The sequence below is a fragment of the Pseudorasbora parva genome, chromosome 4 (assembly GCF_024679245.1).
Source record: "Pseudorasbora parva isolate DD20220531a chromosome 4, ASM2467924v1, whole genome shotgun sequence".
In the NCBI taxonomy this organism is placed as follows: Eukaryota; Metazoa; Chordata; class Actinopteri; order Cypriniformes; family Gobionidae; genus Pseudorasbora; species Pseudorasbora parva.
Genome location: NC_090175.1, coordinates 36,312,688 through 36,329,310, shown reverse-complemented (window position 1 = coordinate 36,329,310; position 16,623 = coordinate 36,312,688). Strand labels below are relative to the sequence as shown.

Below are 16,623 nucleotides of genomic sequence, written 5' to 3'. Positions count from 1 at the left end.
TCCCTTTCAATGCATCAAATTCATTCGGTCTCGTGAATTCATTGACACTTCTTGAGGTCTGTCGTTGGGTTATGCACGATCGTACTGGTATGGATTTGGTCTATTTTGTTTCTTCTGACAGATATACGAGCATGAAACTTCTCAACTTAAAGAAGGTAAGACATTTAAATGACTTTCCCTCGAAAGGGACTTCCTTGCTAAATTCAGTGCACTTTTCACAAAACGTTTTGCTCGGTTTAAACCGAGGTGTAACACTTTCAAATTTAAGCATGTCTTTGTATTTAATGACCACACACTATTATTAGTGACAGTAAATGAACATAGGTGCAAACGTGCAGATGATAATATTGTACATTCAAACAGATGAATGCTAAACACCTGATTCATTTACCGGTATATGAACTTACGAATTAACATATTTAGATTCATCAAATACTAAAACGCTATACATGAAATCCATTTTGTATATAATTGTATGCATTAAAATAAATTTAAAATTATAAAACAATTTTAAAGTGACGTAGTAGTTACGTGTATTTAATATGATAAAGACAGAAATTAGGCACAATTATAAGTAACTAACCCTAAACTAAACTAAATTAAACCCTAACACTATAATAAGTATATGCACTATAAAAAAAACAAATTTATATATATATATATATATATATATATATATATATATATATATATATATATATGATCAAGAAGTTATGATGAATGTTTTTGCTTTAACTCTTCAAAATAAGTTAAGCAATTTTCAACTTTTTTATGTTATACAAGGTTAAACAATTTTTTTTAGGTAATTTAATGTAAATTAAAAAATTTAAGGCAGCAACTTTTTTCACAGTTTGTAGTAATAACCCTGTAACAACGTCACCTCAAAATATCCGGTTACACTTTATTTTAAGGTGTCATTGTTACAATGTAATTATATATTTAAGTACTGAGTAATATTAATTAACTATGTACCTACTAGGGTTAGGGTAGTATTTGGTTGTGGGTTAGTTGCATATAATTATACATAATTAAATCTTTCTGTTTTGAATACAGAATAGACATTTTTTATATATTTAAATTTTCATTTTACTCATTCTTTTATTTTCCAGAGTAAGTGAACAAATGCTAAACATGGATATAAGAAACGAAATGAACACATCTGAAGACGAAACCCTGAGCTCCTTAATTCAGTCCACAAACTGTTGTACACCAGCTGCTATCCAAGTTAATGGTGTCTTATATGGTCTGGAAGACAGTACAAAACTGGTGGGTGTTCAAGTGATCTTGATTTTGGCTTACAGCACCATCATCGTCTTTGGTGTGGCCGGCAATTCTTTGGTCATATATGTCGTGTACAAGTTTAGAAATTTACACACGGTTACTAACTTTTTCATTGTCAACTTGGCTGTAGCAGACCTGTTGGTCAACACATTGTGTTTACCTTTTACTTTGATGTACACTCTCTATGGAGAGTGGAAATTCGGACAGGTGATGTGCTACTTGCTGCCGTATGCACAAGGCTTAGCGGTCCACGTTTCGACCATCACACTCAACGTTATAGCGCTTGACAGGTACCGTAGCATTGTCTACCACATGGAAACCAAGATGTCCAAAGACATGTGCATAGTCGTGATTGCCATTACCTGGGTGGCAAGCGCGATCCTTGCCAGCCCTCTAGCTATCTTCCGTGAATATGTGACCTTCGACTTAACGGCTGAGCAGACAATTCAGGGTTGCGCGGAGAAGTGGCCTGGAAGTAGCACGGATGGGACAATCTACAGCATCGCCATGTTCCTTCTGCAGTACGGGCTGCCACTGTCTATCATTTCTTTTGCTTACACTCGAATCTGGATCAAGCTAAGAAATCATGTCAGCCCCGGCGGTGGCCGTAGCGACCGCCATCAACGGCGACAGAAGACGACGAAAATGCTGGTGGCTGTAGTGGTGGTCTTCACCGTTAGCTGGCTGCCCTTTCACGCCTTCCAGCTGGCTGTGGATATTGATAGCAGTGTATTGGAAATGAAAGACTTCAAATTGCTCTATACGGCTTTCCATATTGTGGCCATGTGCTCCACATTTGCCAATCCCATCCTTTATGGCTGGATGAACAGGAACTATAGAAAATCTTTTGTGGCCGTGTTCAAGTGTGGAAGGTTAAACAATGGAATGAGAAGAGTTTGTAGCAGTGAGAAAGTAAATGAGAAATGTACACGCAATAAGCAAAACACAATCAGTGTTGTCTTTAAACAAGAAAACACTCTGCTGTGATGGCTGTGTTTTGAGATTTCAAACCACAAAATGTGACCATAATAAGGACAAATATTCAGAAAGTCTATTGTATAAGTAAATCCGAAGACTAAACACTCCACTAATTGCCTGATTTTTTATTAATATATGAGACAATTGTGGTGAATTTGTGACTAAACACTTAATTAGTTTGAAATGTTGTATTTTGTTGTTAACATGCACTATTTATCTGGTTATATTTGGAATTAACATTTGATCTGTAAAAAAAAAAGTCAGTGAGACAGAGATCTCACATTAAGTATATTGTATATTTTCTGTTTCTTGTGAAAATAAAGGTGAATTTACACAAAATGGTTCCCAAAGCTTTATAAAAGGATACATAAAATAGGAAGACGCCAGGTCAATGTTTGCATTTGATCCTGTCCGTTGCTCACAATCTGCATGTGATTTGACATATCATCTAAAGAATACAAAATCATTTCTGACAGTGCAAGTACATTTTATTTTGTTTCTTTTTTCAGTGTGTGATTTTATTTATATACAGAAAAAGCACTGTAATCATAATGTTGAATTTAATATATTGGTGCTTTGAAAGCTGGTCTAAAACAAGTTGAACAAAAGTATAAAAGAAAATTCAGACAGAAATTCTGCGTGTGAATCAACACATTCGTTGGGAAATGAGGCAGCAAGCCAGCTGCTTTCGGTTTCAGACACCTCATGTCTCTCAGGTAATTAGGTTACGTGGTTTCTAGTACTGCACATTGTTCACAATGAAAGACTGCACCATTTTGATTTCAAAAGCGAAGTGTTCCCTTCTAAAAACAAGATATTCTTAAAAATATGTCATAAGTTCATTAAAAGGAAGAAGTGTGTCTGGTGGGATTTTGCCTCAACTTTTCTCTTAGGAGATTCAAAATTCATATTGGAAAAGGATCACGTGCAACCTATTATTTTGAATTATAAGATTTAATTTTTTTTAAATGTTCTTATTACAAAATATATATATTTTTAATTTGTTGTAAAATAGAGAAGGATTTTGATTTTTTGACCACACCAGACAGACACTAAAACAATAAATAAAGAAATATGTATTACAAATGGAATGTACACTGATCAATATTCCTAATTTTGATAGCCACTGGCCTATGAAAGATCAATCAACTGACAGGAACAGTCCAATCAATACTCACTGAACAACATAAAAATAGAATAAGAGGGTCTCAAGAGTATTGATCCTGCCAATTACAGTTATGCCCGTCTTTGAATGTCCCAAAAGCCACTTCTATTATGTCTACAATTCTCAATTGAATTCCTGTCTCTGCACAAAACTATTTAACGGGCAGACATCATTACATTAGGGATTTTATTTCAAGAAGATGGCTTTTAGCCTTAAAGCTTAGCCATGTGCATTACCAGTAATGCCGTCTTAGTCATTCTTTGCTGGTTTGCCCACAATAAACTAACAGCAAAGACACTATACTGCAAATGATTCCAGGCAAAGAAGCTTTAATGTAGTTACTACTCGCCTCATTTATTTCACGGTGGATGCCAAACTTCTATTGCTTTAGTGTTAAGATCTTTAATGCCACAAGCAACAATATTTCCCCTCCTACAGGCATAAATAAAGGTTATTATACTATACTTTCTTCTATAGCTGGGGCCTGTACCATGAAGCCAGTTTCGCTGGCTAGCCATGTTTCAATTAAGATTGTGCCAATCCTAGGTTTTAGGTACCATAAAAGTGACTAGGCTTTTAGCTGTGTTCATAATCATAAAGGGACAATTCACAACTCTTTTGTATTAAACTGTTATTCCCTTAACTAAAACGAGTTGATACATACCTCTCTCGTCTGAGTGCATGCTCTTAATCGCTCTGACGCGCGGTGACAATCTGATAGCATTTAGCTTAGCCCACTAAGCCCAGTTCACTATGGTATCAAACAGAGATCAAGTTAGAAGCGACCAAACACCTCCACATTTCCCCTATTTAAATACAGTTACACGTAGTTGAACGATTAAGAATGGTGACATAAAATAAAACGTGGCACTTTTCTAAGCGGATTAAAAAGGGAGAACTATAATGTATGGCGGAATAGCACTTCTGAGAGTACTTCGACTCGGCGCAGTAAAAAGTCCTGTCTGAAAAATCCTCCCTCACATCTCCCCTTCCCTCTCTCATTTCCGTCAATAGGTTTGGAGCAATGTATGCAAAGATAAATCAGCTCCGCCCACTTCCAGCATGAGACTGTGGCGTTGTGCTGTTGTACTCAGACTGTTGTGAGTGACGTATGTGGGTTCTGCGGTTCTCCAGTTGGTTAATATTGCTTTTTGTTCATAATTCCACTAAACGTGTTTGGAGGAAGAAGAATGATGAGTACCATCCCAAGAACACCATCCCTACTGTGAAGCATGGGGATAGTAGCATCATGCACTGGGGGTGATTTTCTGCACATGGGACAGGGCGACTGCACTGTATTAAGGAGAGGATGACCGCGGCCATGTATTGCGAGATTTTGGGGAATAACCTCCTTCCCTCAGTTAGCGCATTGAAGATGGGTCGAGGCTGGGTCTTCCAACATGACAATGACCCGAAGCACACAGCCAGGATTACCAAGGAGTGGCTCTGTAAGAAGCATATCAAGGTTCTGGCATGGCCTAGCAAGATCCAGACCTAAACCCAATAGAGAATCTTTGGAGGGAGCTCAAACTCCAGGTTTCTCAGCGACAGGCCAGAAATCTGACTGATCTAGAGAAGATCTGTGTGGAGGAGTGGGCCAAAATCCGTCCTGCAGTGTGTGCAAACCTGGTGAAAAACTACAGGAAACGTTTGACCTCTGTAATTGCAAACAAAGGCTACTGTACCAAATATTAACATTGATTTTCTCAGGTGTTCAAATACTTATTTGCAGCTGTGTCAAACAAATAAATAGTTAAAACATCATTTATTGTGATTTCTTGATTTTGTGTTTTTAGATTATGTCTCTCACAGTGGACATGCACCTACGATGACAATTTCAGACCCCTCCATGATTTCTAAGTGGGATAACTTGCAAAATAGCAGGGTGTTCAAATACTTATTTCCCCCCTCCCTCTCTCTCTCTCTGTTCAAAATAATAGCAGTCCAACATCACTAACCAGATCAATCACTGTTCTTGTTGGAAATTATATTTCTATATGGCAAATATTTTAGGTGTGGTAGAGTAATAGAAAACCAAAAGACCCAACAGTCATGACATGCATGCTGCTGCTTTTGTGTAATTGAATCATTAATAGAAAATGGCATTATTAATTGTGTTGAATGGCATGGAATTGGCTGTTCACTACTAGACTTTCATGTGTACGTGCCCCACGAATGCGGGATCAAAGCCTGAGTTGACAGAAAAAAGCTGATGATCAGTATCATGGTACCAACAAAGATAGAATTGAATTGGTTTGGTTTTGTCAACTCATATACAGTGCCCGAAAGGCTCAAAAGGAGAGAAGTAATACAATACACAGATGTACAATTTCAAGATAAGTTTATAAAATAAAATAAAAATACAATAAAGTTCATCATCAGAATAAAGTATTAAAACATTCAAATGGTGTGTTTTATCAACAAGCAAACAAATTCCATAAAAGAACAAAAATTGAACACATTATTTAAAAAAAAAACACATTTATTGTAAATAAGGTTAAGGCTTTGATAAACCAATACTTGTCACAGTTGTATTAGGAAGACAAAGACTAGACCAAAATACAAGTTTAATTTCCAAATAGGTCTACAAGACAGACAAACAGGCAGGGTTAACAAACCATATCATAACAGTGACCAGACAAAGACTGAGTGAACAAGAGGAACTTAAATAGCAAACAAACAAGGGTAATTAATGGAACACAGCAGGGTCAAAATGAACTAATAACAAAGGGTGACCATGGTGACAGACAAATGGTGGGAAAACGAAGACAAAGAAACATGACAAATAATGCTGCCTTCACATGCTATCGGAATTATCGTAAATACGAGTTTCCTAAGTAAAAATTTCCCATTTCAATGTGATGAGCTCGTAATCACAACTTCAGAAGTGGGAATTATCACATTTCTGATAGCACATGAAGGCAGCATTAAAACACAATTGAAAGACCGAACAAAGACATGTGACAATAATGCAATGATATATAAACAGCACATATTATCTCATAATATATAATATATATATATAATATTATATTATCTCAAATGATCTCTCATCTTACCATGTTTATAATCAATGTATTTAGACAAATATTTTAAAATTACTTTTATAATTTAGACTTCTTGATGAAAATGTCACGTAGTGTTACTGCATTATAAAAAAGGTAAATAAAGTCTGATTTATGTTTCAATGGTTCCTGAAAAAAATTATATAAATGTCAAAAAAAAAAAGAAGTTAAAAATAAACTTAAATAAAGATTATTTTCCAAATGGGATGGTTTTATTAGGTGGACTCCAGGGTGGAGGGGGTTCATCCTGAAGAATAGCCTGTATCCTCTTTTCATTTTTCTCTCTTTTTTGTTGAAACTCTTTTCTTCTCTGTAATAAAAGAACCAGGAACATATACATTCAACATCAACAGAGGCAAAACAATGAAAAGCCTGTTGATTAGTTTACTCATTAAAAATGAATGCGTTTTTAATACAGATTATAATATGTATGTCTCAGTCTCACTGCATCTGTTTAAATGTGCAAGAAGCTTTAGTGCATGGCCTGGCAAATAAACAACTAAACCACCCCTTTATACAAATATCACTGATCTGCCCTTGTCACATAAATTAGCCATAATGACAATTTTATTGGCAAATGACATTTAAAAAGAGCACGCAAAACAGTAATGTCATGGAAGTGTATTTTCTACAAAACTGTTTTTACATTGCAAAATGAGAAACGTGTGATTGGGGAACTGTGTGTAAATACATTTACAGTAACATACCAGCCATTTGTTGTACATCTCCAAGGCCATTTTTTCTTTTTCCTCCTTTTCATATTCCTCCTCCACTTCCTTTATTTTGACCTTCCTTCGTTCTGCCCTTACCTTCTCTTCAATGACATCCTTCTTTCTGTCACTCCTATGTAATATGTAAAGTAATTAACTGAAAATCATGTTCTGTACAACGGCGCAGTCATTAATGTCGATCTGTAATCTGAGGCTTCACAAAGAGCACATTTACATCTTAATCAATACTAATGGCTTGAGTAACTTCAGCATGATCCAACATGAGCTATTTAACAAGATAAAAGGAATAAATTAGGGTAATATAACTCATTTAAACGTGTCTTTCTTACCATTCAGTGAAAGCAGAGGTGTTGTCCTTCTTTCTTTCCTCTTTCTCTCTGATCTGCTGTAGTTTCTCTTTTCTCTCAGTCTGCTTCTTTTCCTTTATTCTGTCTTTAAGGATACTATCATGCTCCTCTTTCCACTTCTCAAAAACCTGCTTTTGTAAATTAGATTGTGATATCTTCATGTGAATGATGGTACTAAAATTGCATAGTATATATATTGAATCTTATTCTGTGTTATAGGTTCAGCTGGGTATCATCTCTCTCGCTCTTCAATTTTCAAAATTCAATAATGGTGAATTTTTAATAAAATCACCATTATTTTTAGTCATGTGCTGTGGCAAATGGATTTTTAAAACTACAAATATTCCACGGTCTCCCAATTAAAATGAGGTCACCAAAGCTGCAAGCATTTATACAATTAGCAAACTTAATTTAGTCTAAGATAGGTACAGTACGTCACATAGCATGATATGTCAACTTCCAATTATTTCCTAGTATTTCAGGACAGATACTGCTTTCTCCCAAACGCACACACACACACACACACACACACACACACACTGGAAAAACTAATTATAAGAGTAAAGCCTTCAAACCCTGAAACCCCTGCAGACAGACCAGACATCAGAAAAAAATCAGACATGACAGTTCTGGAAGCGGCTAAAATGCTGGATCTAAAATGCCTTGAAGCCAAAGGCACTGTTATGATGTCCTTGACAGGCATGGTGGCAAGGGGATGCTACTTGAAGGGACATTCCAAATGAAAGTGAGCAACTGAATACCTCCTCAAAAGTCCAAGGCTGCTGCACAGTTTACTGGCCCAAACAGCAAACCACATTCACACACATAGCTCTAATACATGAAATGCATCTGACAAAATGTAGTTTCTGTTCTCAAACCAAGTATATTCCAACAACTTTGACTGGGTTGAGCAACTGTCAGTCTGGGCAGGGTTGTGTTTCCCAAAACCATAGTTGCTAACCTGTAAGCCAACTTAGTTGGTTGGCAATGGGAAATTGCATTGCAACCAACAAAGTTGCTAACTTAGTTAGCAACTATGGTTTTGGGAAACACACCCCAGATCAGTGCCACCTTGGACTTTATGTGGACTGGAGTGTATTTTTTTAGACATCTTTCTGGAAATGCTAACTATTGATGTGAAAGCAAAGAGTTCTTTTTAATCCTTTTTTTTAAAACATATAGTATAGCTGTTTGCAAATGCACACCTCACAAGTAGTGGATAAAATACAAATACATCTTCTTAAGTTCTTTTTAATACAGTAACATTTTCTAAAAAAAAACAAATTTTTATAATTACCAATGAAAAATACTGACCTGTTTAGCGGTTTCCTGTTTTTCTTGTTTTTTATCCATTTCCAATTGTTGTTGGTTGATTGCCTTCAGTTTTTCTTGGATTTTCTTTTTGATGACTTCAGATTTTTTCTCTTTCCATGCATCATAAGAGGCCTTTGCATCTGCAATTTTAGTGAGCTTTTCCTCGAAGGGAAATTACAATAAATAAATCATACTAGTACTGTGGTGACTAAATCATTGAATTAATTTATTGCAGAAGAAATGTGTATTAACATTTGTGGTGCATCCAAACTAAGTCACATACTGTCTGAGTAGGTACTACATTTGGATTTGAATTCGCAACTGTTAAAAAAATATAAATAAAGATTTTTTTTCTACACTCGAACGGTGTAGAAAAAGTTAAAATGGCTTAATCTTATAAAAAAAGTGACAAGTACACCTATGCGTTGCGGCTTAAAAGTATGTTATGTAGTATGAATATGGTTAATATGAGTGAAATTCAGACGTACTACTTTCAGCATCAGTTTGCGTTGCTTCACTGATTAATAAATCCTTTCCCGTGGCCTTTTGGGGTAGTAAAGCATCCACTGAATGCGCATTTAAGAATCTCGGCAATAGTAGGTCATCCGGGTACTTTTCGAGAATAATTTTTTTGAATACTATAAATTTGGATATACTACTCTTTTAGCAGTTTTCACATACTATATAGTAGATTTCAAATGCAGCATTGGTTTATGTTAATTACCCTCTCTGCATTTTCTCCTCTTTCAATTTCTCTTCCAGCTTTTTTGCCCTCCTTGTTATTTTTAAAGTTTCTTCTTTCTTTTTTAGCCATTCCTGTTAAAATAATTGTTTTTCACATACATTTTAGATGCATACAATTTTTTTTAAGCATTTGTTCATATACATTTAAGTATTATTGTGTAATTAATTATGATTTTTTTAGTAAATGATTAGTCTAACCTGGTACACAGCAGCTCTGAGTGAATCTGCTGCTTCTGGAACCTGTTGGGTTTCCTGTGTCCTCTGATCCAAAATCTTCAATGTTCCCAGGTATTTGGATTCCACTGTATATGAGCTTTTGGACTTTCTGGAACTGGATGACCGGGAGCTTGGAGGTCTAATGTCAAAAATATATTCTTCTTTTCAATGTTTTGTAAAAAAAAATTATTTAGGAGCACCAAGTAATTTGTTCCTCAATAATACATTAGAAATCTCTCAGGACTCATAAAAAATATATTTGTGTTTCGAAAAAGAATGAAAGTCGTAAGGGTTTGTAATGACTAAAAACATGATGTTTGTAATGAGGAAAAGCAACTAGAATTTCTTTTTTATTTTTGGTTACAATTTATTTTAAGGTGTTATTGTTATAGTGTAAATATATATTTTAGTACTGAGTAATATTAATTACCAACATGTACTACTATAGGGTTAGGGTGGTATTAGATTGAGGGTTAGATACATAATTAACTGTTATTACTATGGTAAGTACATGTAACATATTTAACAAGAACACTGTAAAATCAAGTGTTACCTTTTTTTTTGTAAACTATCCCTTTAAGTGTACAGTAAAATGGTTCTCCAGATTATTTGTGCGATCAAATGGGCCATTAATCTACCCTGTAAAAAAGTTACAGTCTGACATTTTTAAGTTATTTCATCTTAATTGATGCCAAACTGACTTTAAAGTTTCATCTTGTATAACTTAAAGGGGGGGTGAAATGCTGTTTCATGCATACTGATCTTTTTACACTGTTAAAGACTTGGAATCCCATACTAAACATAGACAAAGTTTCAAAAGTTAAGGTGGACGTTTGATGGGAGTATTTCTTTGTCAAAAATACTACTTCCGGTTAGTCATAAGTTTCGGCAAGTTTTTTGAGATCATGCGTCCCCTTTGACGTTAATGGGGGCGGAATTTCCTTGTATGGGCCGTACGGACAATTCTACCGGAAGCGCGTGAGAGAGAGAGAGGGAGAGAGAGGGAGAGAGAGGGAGAGAGCGAAAGTAACCAGGCTACCCCCATCAAAGCGCTGGCTCGTAGGCTGCTGGACAGGTGATGTGCACATAACAATGTCACCAAAAAAGTGCGTTTTTGGTTGCCAGACCAAGACAGTCCTGCACAGATTCCCCCAAAACCCCGCGTTAAGGCAACAGTGGATGTAATTTGCTTTTCCGGATCAGCAACTGAGTTGCGCGAATGTTTATATCTGTTCGCTGCATTTCGGTGCCGACTGTTTCATGAAAAGGCCCAGCTCGACGCCGGATTTTCCCAATCGCCTAATGCTGAATGATGGAGCAGTCCCAACGTTAGAAGGGTGAGTGAGACTGCTTCAAATGTCTGTGTTTTTTTTTAGTCCGCTTACTGTCTACACAAACCACGCATAAACACACAAACACACGTGCACAACTGCACTTCCCACATGTACACCTTCAAAGACAAAAATACGACGATATAATTCAAGTATAAATATGTAAATAACACAAGCCGCTAAGCATATTATATAGTTAGTGTATAACTTGTACCACATACAGACGTCCTGCTCTAGTCGTTTTTGCTGCTGCTCCTGTTCAACTGCAGCCTCTGGGTCTGATTCCGGATCATAGATGTATGGCTGTATCTGATTAAAAGCCATATTTTTATTTTGAATAAAGTTTTTTTCCCGCTGTTGACACAGCTTTACGACGCACTCGACTCAACACAGCAGCAGCGAGCACACGTCATTATTTAGCTCCGCTCACACGACACGCCCCCACCCGCTCTGCTTTTTTCGGAAAGACTCGGAAAAGCGCATCTTTCTTATATAATTATTAAAAAAATAAAGACTTTTCGGAGATATGCAGGATGCAATGCTACTCTATAGGTACTCAAGATTGACATGACACTGACTGAAACTGAGTGTTTCACCCCCCCTTTAATAAAAAAAGTGTAACATTTCTTAAGGGGGGGGGGGGGGGGGGGTGAAATGCTGTTCCACTTTATCCTGTGGATGACATCAAGCGACTTCAACGCTTCAGCACAGCATTCCAGGAAGGCAGCGCTGCATTTGAACCGATTTGAACGCAGAAATGACGGGAAGCTTCACAACATCGATTCAGTCGCGTCGCAAAGTGAATCTCCACGGTCACTGCTGTCATAGGACTTCACCAAATCATACCAAAGAAGTGTGTTTTTGACGGCGCGGTCCCAGCGATAAAGGTTCGGTCCTGCTTTGGAAGCAGCCGGTGAGTAAAACTGCTTCAAATGTCTATGTTGTTGGCTATCGTCGCATGACTAAACATCAGTAAACGACATGATCGTGTATATTTAATTTATCAATGGAGCATGCGATCTATGGTGTGTGTTTAAATACATTTGTTTAGCTGACCAATATAGGTGTCAGTTTGATTATTGTAAAACCACCCAAAACCTAGCGTTCTCACAAAGCGTGCTTCGTCATTCAAATGCGCTAACAGTAACTCCATTGTTGTTCTACGTATAACGTTACACTAGTCTGACGTGCAAAACCGCTTTGCTTGCTACTGCTAAGGTTTAGTCGCATACAATAGTCCATAAACCGAATCATGTCCTCATAAACTGCGAGTAAACACACACACAAATGTTGACAGGACACTAAATACAGTACATACCAAAGAGACGGATGTCCTGCTGTTGTTGTTTCTCCTGTTCAATTTATTTCAGCCATATATCTATTAGCTGAATCTGAACGCTCGTTTTTTTTCCGGAAAGACTCGGTACAGCCTATATTTCTTTTATAAATATAATAAAACTAAAGACTTTTCTGAGATATGAAGGATGCAATACTACTCTATAGGTACCCAAGATTGACATGAGATTGACTGAAACTGAGTGTTTCACCCCCCCTTTAACTTATTTTGACGAGTTAAAATAATGTAAAAACACATGTTGTCATAACTTATTGAACATTGTGTATTGTACTTATTGAACATTGTGTATTGTACTTTATTGAACATAACTTATTGAACAAGTGTCACAGTGTACACTTTAAAAAAAAAAGACTTTTCTTTCTTATTTCAGAAGTCCACCACAGCCTGTGTCAGCATGAAGTATTAAACAAATTCACTAACCTGTCTGTGGATTTTCTAGACATTCGGCTCTCTGGGGTTGACGTGTGGTCAAGGTTATCCTGGGAACTCTCCTGAATGAAAAAGTGATTTAATTAAGAATTACATTAGCATTTGAATGTTGACAAGGCATTTAATTGACCTTAATTTGTAGGGTACTGCAACCTTTAGTAATACTTTTTTAAAACCAGTTTCCTATAACACCACTGACAGAAATGCAAAAAAAAGTTTTTTTCAGTTTTCTTTTCACTCTTAAACTGACTTACATGCTTTTCTTCAAATAATGCTAAGATGTCTCTCTCTTTACTCTCGTCTGAGGCAACTAGAATGAAATTTAGACATTTATTTAAATTATTAAGAAACACCTTAACAATAATTACATTAAAATATTAGATGTTAGGTCATAGATCAACAATACCAAAATGTAATCTCATCCATTTCTACATACCACTGCCTGCAGTGGCTGGAGCCTCAGACACTTGCTCTGCTGTTGAACAAGACTGTGTATTGGACTTTTCTGACATGGCCCGGTGTTCATCTGGACCCTGTAGTAAAAAATAGCATTAAGCCTCCTATTGTATTCGCTACTTAATTACCTTTTTTCTTTTATCCATATTTTATGAAGATTACATTTTGTAAGTGTGTTGAGACTATCAAAATACACATCACATTTTTTTTTATAGAAAAATACAAAAAAATGTGAAAATATAACCATTTAAACTAAATTGCTACACCTTTTGCGTTCTGTCTGTTTTGACTCAAAAATGAACTAGGGCTTTACACATGCCATCATGCTGTTTTTTCATTTATTTATTTCATTTTTTACATCTATTAGATTTGTCTCAAACATACTTACTAATGTTAAATACGTTAAGCCTCTTTCCTACACTACACATGTTTCCATTACCCTTCAAAATGTCAAAATACTTTTAGTTTTTTGTGAAATACTTGTTTTTACACTGGCATGAGTTGGTTTTCAGGCAATTTAAAAAGGGAAATTTTTCGCAAAACTGCAATGGAAATAATTTCTGCATTTACAGGTCACGTGGCGTCCGTAAGTCGCTCATTCTTTACAGATGACGCAGACAGGAGGACAGCAGACGAGACAAGATTTCTATAGACTATAGAATTACAGGAACACTGATTCTAAACAAAGAAATTAAACTCAAATTGAAATCTTTTTATCATTTACACATTTGTACCTGAACACTGTCATTGTAAGAGGTATGACTCTTCTCAGAAGAAGATCTGTTGGAGAAGGGTATAGACATAGAGGATGTGGCTGTTCTGCTGAAGGCAGGGGTTTCTGCGTGTGTTTCCTCTTCTAACTGACCAGTGTCACATATATTTGCTGTCCTCTGTCTGGGAATGGGTCTGGGTGACATGTCTTGAACAAGATGGCCTTTAATTAAAAGAAATCGTATTTTATTTGTTAGTATCTGACATTTCTTGAGATAGCTTCACAGACAAAAAAACAAGCCCAGCTCTGGAAACCTTTCAAAAGTACACTACAATTCAAAGGTTTGGAATAATTAAGATTTTTTAATTAAGACTATAATGCTCACAAAAGATGCATTTATTTGATGAAAATACAGTAAAAACAGTACTATTCTGAAATATATTGTTTTTTATTGTAATATATTTTAAAATGGATTTTATCCATGTGATAACAAAAAAGCTGACTTTTCAGCAGCCATTACTCCAGTCACATGAGTGCCACATAATCCCTTACTTTTCTAATATTTGGTGTTTATGTGCAAACATGTCTTACCATTATTAATGGTGAAAGAAATTAATAATTTTATGCAGCAGCAAGGACACGTAACTTCTTTAAAAGTGACATTAATGACTTATATTGCAAATAAGTGCTTTCTATTCTTTAAAATAATAAGAACCATTATTAATAATTGAGCACCAATAATAATTATTGAACATCCAAGCAGCATTATAATAAACAGCATTATAATAAACAGTAACAGTATTAATACAGTCTTGGAAATTACCACAGATCTTAACAGCACGCATGCAAAGACTGTACCCCTGACCTGTTGAGAGTTTTGGTTTAACACTTCTCTCCCGGGGTTGAGGAATGGGTAGGTCACCATCTTCACCAATCCTTTGGTTGTCCTCCTCTTTTTCTGAAGGCAGTGGTACTGGACTGTCCCACTGGGAGCCTTCTGATGTAAAAGGTATGGAAGATTCCCAATGGCTATTCTCAGAGTTTAGTGGCAGTGGAGATTCTGACAGACTCTTTCTCCCCAGCGATTCTGTTTGGTTCCTCAGCCTCATTACTGATTTTGACTGCTCATCCTTCTGGAGTAAAGTGGATTCTGGCTGGAACTTGTCAGAGAGTGAGGAAAAAGGGGAATCTGACTGTTGATTTTTCTCTAGAGTGTAAGAATTGCTTGGACTTTGAGAAATATCCCTGGACTGGGTGGTATGAGAAGAATTATGCTGACCATCTGCACTTCCCATGGAGTTTAGCTGTTCAAAATGCACAGGTGAGCTGGTCCTTTTGGTTTTCATGAAAGATACTTTTTTGGGTTTGACATTTTCTTCTTCATCGTCTGATAGCTTGAAATCATTGATTTTGCCTTTTGTCTTCCCAGCTTTGAATCTCTCCTTTTTCTGTTTTTGTCTTTTAAGAAGTTTGTTCAGTATGTCTGCTGAAACATTTCAAGTACATTAAAACTGAAACTGAATTAATTGGGATAAACAAATTGATTCTATGTAATGTTAAGGTTTATAGTTCTGAGCATACCATGAATTTGCTTTGAATATGATTTAGATGCATGAGATTGTACATACCATCATCATCATCATCATCATCATCATCATCATTTTTACCATCTTCAACATCATCGTCAAAGTCATCAGAGTAACTATGCATGTTGGCTCTAGCAGACACAGCTTTCTTTAGCTCATCCTGAAATTCAACAACATTTGTCAGGCGCGAAAGCATGCGGTCACCAATACGAACCTTAACTAGACTTTCAGACAGAGGCTATAGCGTCTGACAATCTAGAAAGATTTCCCTAAGAGGACACTAATGATGAGTAGACGGTAATACCTGAAAAGTTGTTCTTTTGGATGTTTTAGGGCTTTTCGTGTAAGCAAGCGTTGTAGAATAAGGCTCGTCATCCATCTTATCGAACAGACGGTTTAAATGCATTAATTTGTTAATAAACAAACAAATGTGCTCGTTTTAGATATAGCATGTAACCATCAACCGTTTAAACAATTAAAACCTACCGTAGCTTCAAAACAAATAAGAGGTAATTAGCAAGCGTTGTTCAGCAGCTCATCATGGACGCCATTTGTTTATGCGAGTTACCAAAGCAACTACGGGTTGAGAATTTACAAAACCTACTACGCCGAAGGCTTAACGAGGGGGTGGTGACGTTGATCTAGGCGTCCTCTGTATGGCAAACGCCTTTTACATTAATGCTTCAAGCTTTACCACTTCATCCAATTTGAATTAACATGCAGTGCTTTTTATGTCATCAAGTCATGACAGTCAAAATATAGGCATATAACATACAAATTCAACATTCGGAAAAAAAAAACTTTTTGTCATAAATAGATTTATGTCTTCATTGATGCCATGACATTCTGGATGATGCCGATGCAGCCATATTGTGACAGAACGCCCACCACACACCAGCTTGTTGGTGGAG

The 16,623-nt window shown here is 36.3% G+C and overlaps 2 protein-coding genes across 2 annotated transcripts; one reads left to right on the top strand and one right to left on the bottom strand.

Moving 5' to 3' along the window:
* On the top strand, positions 1-2,363 carry npy2r (neuropeptide Y receptor Y2). The gene is made up of 2 exons (XM_067442741.1): positions 1-155; positions 1,110-2,363. The coding sequence occupies exon 2, from the start codon at positions 1,123-1,125 to the stop codon at positions 2,266-2,268; it is 1,146 nt and encodes a 381-aa protein (XP_067298842.1). The 5' UTR covers positions 1-155; positions 1,110-1,122; the 3' UTR covers positions 2,269-2,363.
* A 3,383-nt stretch (positions 2,364-5,746) lies between these two features.
* Positions 5,747-16,296, bottom strand: map9 (microtubule-associated protein 9). Its single transcript, XM_067441647.1, has 14 exons — positions 16,199-16,296; positions 16,017-16,091; positions 15,755-15,872; positions 14,992-15,609; positions 14,149-14,348; positions 13,395-13,491; positions 13,213-13,268; positions 12,950-13,020; positions 9,824-9,980; positions 9,611-9,697; positions 8,882-9,046; positions 7,550-7,695; positions 7,197-7,332; positions 5,747-6,799 (listed from the first exon to the last, which is right to left on the bottom strand). The coding sequence occupies exons 2-14, from the start codon at positions 16,089-16,091 to the stop codon at positions 6,680-6,682; spliced, it is 2,046 nt and encodes a 681-aa protein (XP_067297748.1). The 5' UTR covers positions 16,199-16,296; the 3' UTR covers positions 5,747-6,679.
* Between the last annotated feature and the right edge of the window lie 327 nt (positions 16,297-16,623).

Bases quoted from the DNA above. Each gene is read 5' to 3' on its own strand.
- map9 (XM_067441647.1), bottom strand. From the start codon at position 16,091: ATGGATGACGAGCCTTATTCTACAACGCTTGCTTACACGAAAAGCCCT. The intron at 9,981-12,949 runs GTTAGTGAATTT...TTTTGACATTAG, and splicing joins TCTAGAAAATCCACAGACAG to ACCTCCAAGCTCCCGGTCAT. The intron at 9,047-9,610 runs AGAGGGTAATTA...TAATTTCCCTTC, and splicing joins TGAAAGAGGAGAAAATGCAG to GAGGAAAAGCTCACTAAAAT.
- npy2r (XM_067442741.1), top strand. From the start codon at position 1,123: ATGCTAAACATGGATATAAGAAACGAAATGAACACATCTGAAGACGAA.